General features: G+C 31.7%; 1 protein-coding gene across 2 annotated transcripts; it reads left to right on the top strand.

Moving 5' to 3' along the window:
* Window positions 1–10,122, top strand: LOC129907151 (protein germ cell-less). Of its 2 annotated transcripts, XM_055984298.1 has the most exons (8): window positions 1–357; window positions 417–637; window positions 686–1,349; window positions 1,500–1,718; window positions 1,780–8,651; window positions 8,734–8,797; window positions 8,863–9,129; window positions 9,201–10,122. In XM_055984298.1, exons 1-5 carry the CDS (start codon window positions 203–205, stop codon window positions 2,096–2,098), a joined length of 1,578 nt encoding a protein of 525 aa, XP_055840273.1. In that variant the 5' UTR covers window positions 1–202; the 3' UTR covers window positions 2,099–8,651; window positions 8,734–8,797; window positions 8,863–9,129; window positions 9,201–10,122. The 2 variants fall into 2 exon arrangements, with proteins under 2 accessions (XP_055840273.1, XP_055839558.1); XM_055983583.1 differs by having other exon boundaries at window positions 8,863–10,122.
* Window positions 10,123–11,705: the final 1,583 nt, after the last annotated feature.

Genomic DNA, 11,705 nt, shown 5'->3' with positions numbered 1-11,705 from the left:
TTGTTGAACTCAGTTTTCTTGCTTGATGGGTAGTTGGGGGTGGGGCTAGTTTTTTTTTTTCATGAAACACAAAAACTTTTACTTTTCGGATCTTTTCTTTTTTTGTGTGTGCGGATCAGATTCATTAAACAGACCTTATTACTATATGACTTGGTACTTGGTGCTTGTTTGATACTTATTATTTTCATTTTTTAAAACGGCTATGGGTCAAATGGTTGGATTTTTCAAGGAACCACTCGATAAGTGTTCGTGGATAGGTGCTAGTATATTTGGTGGAAGAAGGAAGCGAAAACTTGTCAGTGGTTTAGAGGATGAACAAAATGAGCTCAACTGCATCGAACTACAAATTCCAAAAAAGTAAAATAAATTGAAAATGTTTGTTTTGTTTATTACATTGTTATAATTATTTTTAACAGAAAAAGACTCCTTACTACAACGCAATATATTTATCAGGCGCTTTTCAAGGAACAGACAAATTTCGACATATCAGTAATGGCACAGGGAAACATCTGGCATTTGCACAAAGTCTACCTATGCCAAAGCCCTTACTTTTTTAGTATGTTCAATGGTTCTTGGAAAGAATCATGTCAGGATTTTGTCCACATCAAAAATTTAGATTCAAAAATAACTTTAGAAGGTAAGTTAAAATATATTTTTTTAATTTGTATTAAACATTTTATTTCAGCTCTAGATGCTGTTTTTGGATCATTGTATTCAGACGAAATTGAAATTGGTCCTAAAGCTGTTATTTCCATCCTAGCAACAGCCACACTTTTCCAACTTGATAAAATAATTGAAAAATGTGTAGAAGTTATGATTGATACCATAAATGCAGATACATCAATCAGATATTACGAGGCTTCCTGTCATTATGGAACAATGAATGTTAAAAAGTCTTCTTTTGAGTGGTTGGAAACGAACTTACTGTGTATACATAGCAAAAACACAAAAATTCTTAAAGAAATCAATATAGACTTAATGACTGCATTAATATTAAGTCCGGATTTATATGTAATGCAAACTGAGTTTTCTTTGTATACTCTACTTCGAACATGGATGTACATGATATTATTTCCAAATTATGATCCAGAAAATTGCTCTGCTGAGGAAGCTATCACCCAGCAAAATTTTTTCGCAAATCGACAAGATGAAAATTCATTCCTAGAAACGCCAGAGGGAAATTGCTTCCTAAAAACATTTCGAGCTTTACGTACACAATATTTAACTAACCATCACATGGACTTTAAGACTATACTAGCAGACAAAATTATCCCAAAAGAATGGTTGAATGTACATGTAATGAATCATTGGAATGCCATTTTAAATGTTGATCAGTTGCCAGAAGAAGGGTTTGTAGTTTAAACTTTAATATACTTTTTGGGTAAATTTAAATTATTATACTGATTTGAATGTTTTATTGCTTTATTATCAGATAGATACATTTTACAAAATAATTGCTTTTGAATACATCTATTAACTTAATTATTTGTATATTATAGACCAAACCAACTAGATAAGGACTTGTTCTTAAAAAACTGTATGCGATGCGGTCGTATTCTTCTTGAGCCTGGTTATCAGAAATGGAGATGGACTGGTTTTAACTTTGGTTTGGACATAATTCTAATTGTTGATTCTAGAGTACTTAGTATAAGACGGCATCATCGGAACGAACATGAACGATTATTAAGTCTTCAAACTAAATGTCAATTTATGATAAGGTAAGTAGAATAAAAAATATTGTAGTTTATCTTTAATTAATTAATGCATACATACTTGAAGAGTGTGCGTAACATCGATTAACTCTCAGCGTCAACGTACTTTCACACAGAAATCGGAAATATTTTCACTGTCACTGGAAAAGAATGAAGAAGCAACGCTGATGCTATTGGACACAAAATTGGTGCATCCCTTGCTGATCTCCGTGAATCTTCTAGTTGTTACACCTACAAATAAGTTATTGAAAGACAATTTACTTTCTATTGATAAATCGAATCAGATTCCAATATCAGAAATCGGCGGTGGCAATGTCATGCTGGATGCGGCGACTATTTCATCACCAGCATATTTGGCGAGTTTTTCCGCTAGTTCATCAAGTTAGACAAGATCTTCACATTCATTGAAGAGAAAATTATAACAGTTTTAATTAATCCGCTTCAATGTTAGTCAGTAAATAAATCATAAAAAAACAAAAAAGGTACTAACTGTAAGCACAGTACACATAAATACATATTATGTGTACTGTGAACTGTAAGTGCACAATTTATGTGATAAGACCAAATTCACTCACGGAAATTAAAGAAACTTCTTAGCCGGTTGATTAAGCTTATAACATTAAGCTAATAATAGCTTACCAAATAAAACTCAAAATAACATTTTAGGTTAGGTAAATAGGGTAGTGCACAGCTAAGCTGCTGCATACACGGGGGCCTATTGGTCCTGTGAGTCCCTTTTATTTAAAAATCGCATTGATGTTTCTAAACTATTTATCGGTTAACAAAGACTGGCTCATACGAACCATCCTGCACTTTCAATGAATTTTTTCATGTAAGCCATTGGCACCTGCGCTAGATCGTCTAGTTCTCCCACGAACCTATTTCCGAAGTAACGGAGTCGGTTTTGTTTGGAGGTTTGGACATTCGCAGATCGCAGAGCAGATATTTAATGGATTCTATTATTTCCTCTACATCTTGACAGCTCCTGCAGAAATCAGGTGCAAATACACCCATTCTAATAGGCCATTGTACCAATGGCACAATGACCCGTTAAATAACATTTTACTATTTATATTAATCCGCAGTACGGTTCCACGTCTTTTGTTGTTTAATATTTATTATTTTTGTGAAAATAATACCTATAAAAACAACACTAAAATCGATTTCAAATGTGCGTCTTAAATTGTGCTCTCTGCAACTATTTACAACGAGAATTTAATGGACCTGTGAAGGTAAAATTATGGTTTTAGTTATTTTTTATATTAGTTCCGTAAATGAGTAAAATTAAAAAAAAAAAAAATATTAAAAATATTGCAAACTAAGAACTTAAAAACGAAACAAGACGCACGCGAAAATGAATTTCATAAGTTTAAAATTTCAATACAAATAACGTACGCAGCGCAAACACAAACGTCAAATTTTTTGTAATGATTACGCATCACTGCTTTTTTGCGATGCTGATCGTTGCTCAGCTAATTACGATGCGATGCTGATTGACAAAAAGTTTTACTATTAAAAACAATTTTGGCTTAATGATGGAAATGATACTAATAAAAACTCTTTGTTGTAATTAAAATATGGAGCAACACATTTCATCTCTCAAAGAACTTTCCTCCACAATACTGACTTCGATTTTCTGCCTGCAATAAATTCACCTTCATATTTTAATATGGTTTCTATTATAAGTTTAATTTGTGGGTTGGTAAAATATCCCTGAAATTCATCAAATTGATTAATTTAGAACTTGTTTAAATACTTTTATTGTCCTTTTCCGCCATTTTTACTCCAAATCGCGTCGGCATCAACAACTTATCAACAAAATTCTTGATGCTTTTTTTTTATATTTGCGCATCAGTTTACCAAAGTTTGCAATAATGAGCAATCAACATTTTAAGTGATGCTTATTATTTGCGTTTATGAACGTGCTACAGGAATGAAGCAAATCATCTCTGCAGTGATGCGTTTGTAAATTTACACATACTCTTAAAAAAAATGCCATAAAACGTATAGCAAAATAGCAATATGTAGTATAGTTTACTATTAATATTTTAAATTTTGTAATATATAATATTTGTATACTTAACAATTAAAATTTTAACTTCTAGTTTTATAAACCGAAATACTCAATGGTGTGTACTTGATTAAAAAAAAGTGTTGGAGAATAATAAGCAGACTAAACTTTTGAAGAATTTAAACAATAAAAAGTTACTTTATTTTCATAAAAAAAAAGCAATAAATCATATAAAGAAAGAAACTCAAAAAAATTTAGTGTTATTCTATTCTAAAATAGATAAATAAATAAATAAAATATTTACAGTGTTGTCGTTGTTGTTTTCTCAAATTAGGTTTTGTAGTTGGTACTTTAAGCAACTTCAGTGTTGGCGATGCTACTTTTGTAACAAAAAGTCTATTAATTAATATTTCATAAAAAAGGACTCACATGATTCACTAAAAAACCTTTTGTATGGAATTATTGCCATTACACAGAAAAAATCAAAGACATCAGGTTTGGAAATTCAAGAAGTTGAATATAGTATATAGTTAAATATAGTGCTTATTCTTCTACTTTACTGATTTCAGTAGAGTAGAAGAATAAGAAAGATATGTGTAGACTAAACAAAGATATGATTCTTCAGTCGATTGAAATTATCGGTCCGGTTCTTATGAAAATAATAAATACATCCCTGTCGACTGGTACATTTCCTGAAAGTTGGAAAGAATCATTAGGTGTGTTTTTTATTACCACCGGTCTTAACTGGACAAAAAAAACGCAGTCGGGGCTAAGGAATTTAAATGTTAAATGCAACAACACTTTAGCCCCTTGGGCTTAGCTGTTAAGCCCGGAAAATTCTCTGGGCTTAACTTTTTCAACAGATTTAAATCTGTGCTACCAAATAAACTTGTTCGTAAATTGTTTAGAATTTCTTTAAAAACATCAAAACTGATGTTTGGAAGGACAATTATTATTTTAAATATTTATTTAATAGTTAGTTGAACTTTTTATTTTCAAAAACACACAAGAAACCCCAAAAGCGAAAAATATGACAACTTTATATTTTTTTGTGTCAGCTGATTTCGGAACATTTAGTATGCAGTGCTGCCAATTTTTCTCGCTAAGCCCAGAGGCGTTTTTTTTAAACAGTTAAGCCCGGTGGTAATAAAAAACACACCTATTGATTATCCCTGTTGAAGAGTGAACAAGTGTGAAGAATTCAGACCAATAAATATGTTTCCATTGTGTGAAAAAATATTAGAAAAATTTGTTGCAGAACAGTTTCAAAATTATTTAGAATGTAATAATCTGTTGATACAGGAACAATCTGGATTTAGAAGTGGACACTCATGTGAAACAGCGATTAATTGTGTTGTGTCGAACTGGAAGAGGAAGATTGACTGTGGGCATTCGATAGTGGCTGTGTTTCTTGATTTGAAAAGAGCGTTTTGAAACGATTGATAGGCAAATATTACTGAGCAAATTACGTTTATATGGTGTATGTTTTGAATCTTATCTTACCAATAGAAGTCAAAAAACTAGTGTGAATGGTGTGACATCGGATGCAAAAGTAAACAATTTGGGAGTGACGCAAGGTTCTGTTTTGGGAGTGTTCTTGTTGTTTTGTATATAAATGACTTCAAAAAATGTTTGAAATATTGCAGCATGAAACTTTTTGCGGATGATAGTCTGATTTATATTTGTGGTAAAAATAGTCAAGATATGTATGAGAAATTGAATGATGACTTAAAAAGAATTGATGTATGGCTGAAAATGAACAAGCTTTAAGTGAATGTAACTAAAACTAAATATAATCCTGCTCAAATTTAACGCACATCATATTTATTTTACAGAAAATTCCTACTATTACTTTGTCTCACAGTATCGTGGTTATTTTCTCAAATAAGACAGGAGTGATCTTAAATTGAAGGTATGGAGTAAAATGTTTGTGGGGAAGATTTGGAGAGATATGCTGAAGTCTATCTGTCAACCCGCTAACCTTTTAGAGATGAGTCATAAATTTTCATGAAGTAAACTCTGCTTTACAACACCTACGGAGTTAGTGAGCTCTCCTAGACCTACTTTAAATACCCAAAAATACTTGACTGATATCCTCGAACACCATGCGGTTCCAATCACCCCTAGATTTGGTCCACAGTTCAGTCTGATGCACGATAATGCATGCTAGAGTGGTTTGAGAATATCTTCAAGATTAAAATATGCCACCCTTGAATTGACCACACAGATATTCGGATTTGAATTCAATAGAACATGTCTAGGAAATGTTGAAAAAAGTGCATTTGCGGCCGAAATCCACCTCCAAGCATTCTTGATACACAGAAAATTGGAGTGAAAGAAAAGTTACAATAAAACCTTCAAATGTTAATTCGTGGAATGAATAGATGACTCCAAGTTGTCATAAGCGCTAGAGGAGACAATGCCAAGTATTGAATAAAATTATTGGAAAGAACTGTCACGTGCTTCCATTTAAAAAAAAATTTTTTCTTAAAAAACAAAAATTATTTTAATATCAGTTTTCAGACCTTAAATTGCTAAATTTGGTTCATCTTTTTTTTGGTTGATAATACTGTTGCAGTTTAGCATTTTTCTGACTTGCTAAATAATAACCAAACACAAAAAAATACAACAAATAATTTAAAAGCCATTTTAAATAAGATGTAGGGGTATGACTAAAGAAGAAAAAAGTGTGCGTTAATTTTGAACAGGAGTTTATATGAAGATGGAATGAATGAAGATATTGATGTGAAAATGGATAGTGAGTCTTTAATTTGTGTTGAAAGCATTAAGTATTTGGGTTGTGTCATAGATAGAAAGTTGAATCTAAAAGAACATGCTAGTCATGTACATATGTGCAAAAATCTCAAAGAAAATTTATTTTTTAACCCTCTACTGCATACGAAGCCAAATATGGTTTTGTCTATTTGTATGCACTTTTCTCTTCTCTGTCACAAAAAAATGGTAAAGATTCAATACAATCCTCTTCTTTGTGTTTCTGAGAACCCATAGAGATAGTTTTTTCGTGTGTCCGACACAAAATAAAGGTGTATTTTATGATCACAGGTGAGTCGATCAGTCGTGTGCATTGAAATCGAAAGTGTAGAATATTTTCATACTTTAAGTGTTAATTACTGCGTTTGTTTGGAAAGAAAAGTGGAATTAAAAATTTATTTTTGATGGATTGTCTTATTATGTATGCTATGAACCAATTTTTACTGAAAAAAAAATGATTGGCCTGGTCTTGGGAGGGCAAAAAGTACGGAAGCCATATTTGGCTTCGTATGCATAAAGGGGTTGTAAATCTACACAATTTGTTAAATTTTTTTGTTGTAAATTTTGTTCCTTTACATATGTTTTACTTCAGAAATAGAGCCCCTTCGCTTTTAGAGACATTTTTTTAATGTTAACCCCATTTCCAGGGGCGTAACCACAAAAAATTTAGGTGGAGGGAGGCTCACCTATAATATTTTTCAATCATTTTATTACTTTTTAGTTCTTTTAAGATCTGGGAGTGGGTGAAAATGTTGGAGCAAGACTTACTTCGACAGTGGAAAGAATGTGAACCAGAAAAAATATATGTAATTGAAAAAACAAATTGCTTTTCTCGGTTCCATGGCTTAAAATGAGCCAAATTTGAAGTAATTCTTAACCTTTTGTAATGCAATGTATTTATTTTACTTTATTTTGTTTTTAAATGATAAATATTTATCTTTTTATAATTTTAATTTTATTCTTTACCTAATCTGAATAAATAAAATTAGTAAAATTTCTTACCCCTTAATGCATACGAAGCCAAATTTGGCTTATAAACAAATTTTTTAAATTAATTAATTTAAACAAATTTTTTTAATGTAAACCGTTTTGAAACAACCCAAAGAACCCATGTAAAGCATTTTTTAATTTTTTCGTCCGCTAATATTAATTCATGCAGTAGAGGGTTAAGCAGAATACGTAAAAACTTAACATTCAATGCTGCGATTCTCATTTATAACGCGATAATTTTGCCACACTTTAATTATTGTTCAACCTTATTATATGGTTCGAGTGCAGACGTGAAACTAAGACTTCAAAGACTGCAAAATAAAGGTATGAGAATAATCCTAAGAATGAATGTATATACTCCAATTCGTGTTTTACTTGAATGCTTGTGTTGGATGAATGTGAAGCAGAAATTGACGTTTGACGCTATGATTTTTATTTTTAAAATACGAAATGGTATGTTACCGGATTATTTATCGGACGGATTAGTGGAAGTGTCCGCAGTTCAGCCTTATAGTTTGAGAAATGCTACCAACATCAGACCACAGCGTTGTAGGTTAAGTAATACCCAAAGTTCAGTCTTGCATGATGGCATTAACTATTTTAATAACTTACCAAGTGGAGTGAAGAGTGAAAATAATTTAAATGCATTAAAAAAAAAAAATTGTGTGAATTTATTAAAATTGATATAAACTAGTACAAATAATATACGTAAGATCATAAGTATATGAAATAATAGGTGTGTTTTTTATTACCACCGGTCTTAACTGGTTAAAAAAAAAAACGCCTCGGGGCTTAGCGAGAAAAATTGGCAGCACTGCATACAAAATGTTCCGTAATCAGCTGACACAAAAAAATATAAAGTTGTCATATTTTTCGCTTTTGGGGTTTCTTGTGTGTTTTTGAAGAAAAAAAGTTTAACTAACTATTAAATAAATATTTAAAATAATAATTGTCATTCCAAACATCAATTTTGAAGTTTTTAAACAAATTCTAAACAATTTACGAAGAAGTTAATTTGGTAGCACAGATTTAAATCTGTTGAAAAAGTTAAGCCCAGAGAATTCTCCGGGCTTAACAACTAAGCCCAAGGGGCTAAAGTGTTGTTGCATTTAACATGTAAATTGCTTAGCCCCGACTGCGTTTTTTTTGTCCAGTTAAGACCGGTGGTAATAAAAAACACATTTAATAACAATTTATAGTATATTTAAAAGTTTTTTAACTAACCTTGTTTTTAATTACCTCTTCTAGTGCTAGGGACTAATAGAGCCCAATCTTATTTATAAGATGGGTACTCTTGGCTTTAGCCAGGATGGTATGCGGAAACTCTATATATAATTTGTATAATAAAACCAATCTTCTTCTGTATTTAACTTATAGATTGGGTTTCTCGTGGATTCAATAGTCAGAACTGGATAAAATTAAAATGCGATCACTGGTATTATCAACATCGGTTCACACAGCAGAAACTTCTGAGGTAACAAACATAAACAAAATACATGAATTGAGAACCTCTTCGTTTTTTGAAGTCGTTAAGAAACAAGATAAGTTTCGTAGTTGCACGTAGTTGCATTTTATTTTAAGGGTCCCATTAGATGAGAGTTTAACCTTTAAGAAACACTAAATTTCACTAAAACTATCAAACAAGTAAAATAAAATCTAGATAGTTTTGTGTCTCTATTTCAATAATTCATTACAATTTTTCTTTTCTTCTATAGTCACCAACAAAGAAAATGTATACTTACTATAGCACATGTTCCAAAATTAAAATAAATTACATACATTTTACTTTTGGGCCGAAAACTTTGAACTTTAGATCACTGCTGTAAGCAGCGGCGGCGTACACACCATTGGGGCAAGCGGGGCGCTACCCCTGGGCCCCCGACTGGAGACAATGCAGAGAAGGCAACTTATTATAAAAGTAACGAAGCAAAAATTTAAGATATTTGACATGAATTCTTTTGGACAGAAGAGAGACAAATTATTCTCTTCAGTATAATTCATAATGAATTGGTAGCCAGCCACATAATATTTCATCAAAAAAAAAAAAAAAAAAACCTCAGGGGCCCCAAGAAAATAAATTACATTTTTAAAAGAAAAATTAAATATTATATTAGGGTTCCATTAATAATCTTAGCGACCAACAAATGATACATCAAGGGTCCAAAAAAAAAAGTATGACGTTGACGCACTTTTTTAAAAAAGTGTCATAATTTTTTTTAGGGAAAAACAAAAGCTACAAGTCATCCATACACTTTTTTTTTTGGTAGCTTCTCCCGTTTCCAAGTTATATATAAAAAACCTACGACATTAAAACTTGAATAACTTTTTATGCACACATGTGACTTTTGCGACTTTTGACATTTTACTTTAAATGTTCTGTACCAATTTTCAGTTCTATGCGAATTATTTCTGGGTTGAATATCTATTTTGACCGGACTATTCCGAGAAATTCGAATATTGTACTCACTATTCACAATTCAAAAAAAAAATACTGTCACGACAATAAAGAGTTTTTTGTGAACACTTTTCAGAAATATCGTATTTATTTCCAAAATTCATCACTTTCTTAATGTAGAACATAAGGTAATGAAACTTATTGTAAAATGAAGTAAAATACTTGTGAAGAAATAAAAATAATTCCGTTATTTTATTGATTATTGTTGAACTAAAATATTTATAACACTGGCCGACAATTTTCAACTACTTAAAATTTTCCAGAAAAATTTAAGTCAAATTTTATGAACTAGAACTTGTGAAAATCATGGAATCGAGATTGTCAGTCCTGGAGCAAACTTTCAATGACAAGGTAAAGTCAGCCACTCTTGAACATTGAACTTGAACACAAAATATATGTATGACATCCCACAAGAACAAAAACGTTTTCAGACTGCAGTTGATGAAATTGAAAGAGATAAACTTAAATCAGATGTCATCTTATACGGCATCTTATCTCTTCTCGCCGAAAATCTCTGGGGTCTACCAAAAAATATGCGAAGTTGTTGACACCCCCGCAAAAAAAACTAGCGGGTATTCACGTAAACGCGGAAAATCCATACAAACAGCTAGGCTTGTGTAGTTCGCGAACGAACTAGTTCAATGAACTAGTTCATCTTGGTGAACTAGTGAACTAAGTTCACTTACTTAGTTCAATTTAGTTCGCGAATAGCGAAAAAGATTTGTTTCAACAAACTAAACAGCAATATTTTTTTGGTGAAAGGAAGTCCCATCTGTAAAGGGAATTTTCAAATTTGGTCCTTGTCTCCTTCTCTTATACGACGACAGCCCCTTTTAACCCGACAGACGTTTAAAGAAGGGGTGCAGAAACCAAAAGGCATATTAAATTGCATCCAATTCTTTGTTGAGCGAAATCAGTTCTTCTGCTCTACCTCAAGATTTAGATGTCGGTAAAACAAAAGGTCGCTTGCGCCAGTATCTATCAGTGTTTCTTCTTCAAGCACCACTTACTCTTATTTGTGAGCAAGAAAAAAAAACAAGTAGCATCTTGGTCCGTGCATTACTATGATTTCGATTTAATGAAAGCAAAACGTACTTCTTCTAGACTTTCGGCAGGAACCAGAAAGCTCGACAAGTATATGAACGAAATTAAGAATATTTTTAGGTTGTATTTGTTTTATTATGTAGAATGCGTCAATTTTACATAAATTTGGATACAGTTTGTACAAACTAATTCTGTTTTTTAATTCTAACAAAACCGGAGTGATTAAAATAAATTGAACTAAAATGAACTAGTTCAGAACTAGTTCAGTAGCGTGATTTGAACTAAAGTGATCGATCACTCAAATGTACTAAAGTGAACAACTCTAGTAAAAACCTTAGAATTTTCTATTGTTAGAAATGAGCTGTCGAAATTTGTATGGGAAATAAATTCTGCAAAACATAGTTTCAGGTTTGTTCGTTGTCCCCCACTCCAGGGCACTCTGAGTCATGTCAATCAACTGTCAAAAAAATAAGGGTTTCACATTCGATTAGGAATATGATTTATGGCTCAGAAGATAACGAAATGAAAACCTCAGGCTCATTATAAAGAAAGTGTTAGCAAGTGGTGCAAACTAGTCCACTAAGTTTGAATATTTAAACCAAACGGTTTAATTGAGTTTGTTAAAATTCAAATAAAGAGTTTTTTTAGTTTTGATTAATGATAAAAAGCAGAAGAAGTGTTAATGGTATTATCTTTTATGTAGTGCCCTGTTCAACCAGGA

The sequence above is a fragment of the Episyrphus balteatus genome, chromosome 1 (assembly GCF_945859705.1).
Source record: "Episyrphus balteatus chromosome 1, idEpiBalt1.1, whole genome shotgun sequence".
Classification (NCBI taxonomy): Eukaryota; Metazoa; Arthropoda; class Insecta; order Diptera; family Syrphidae; genus Episyrphus; species Episyrphus balteatus.
Note: the sequence above shows the minus strand (reverse complement) of the source record. Positions and strands in the feature narration are given on the sequence as shown.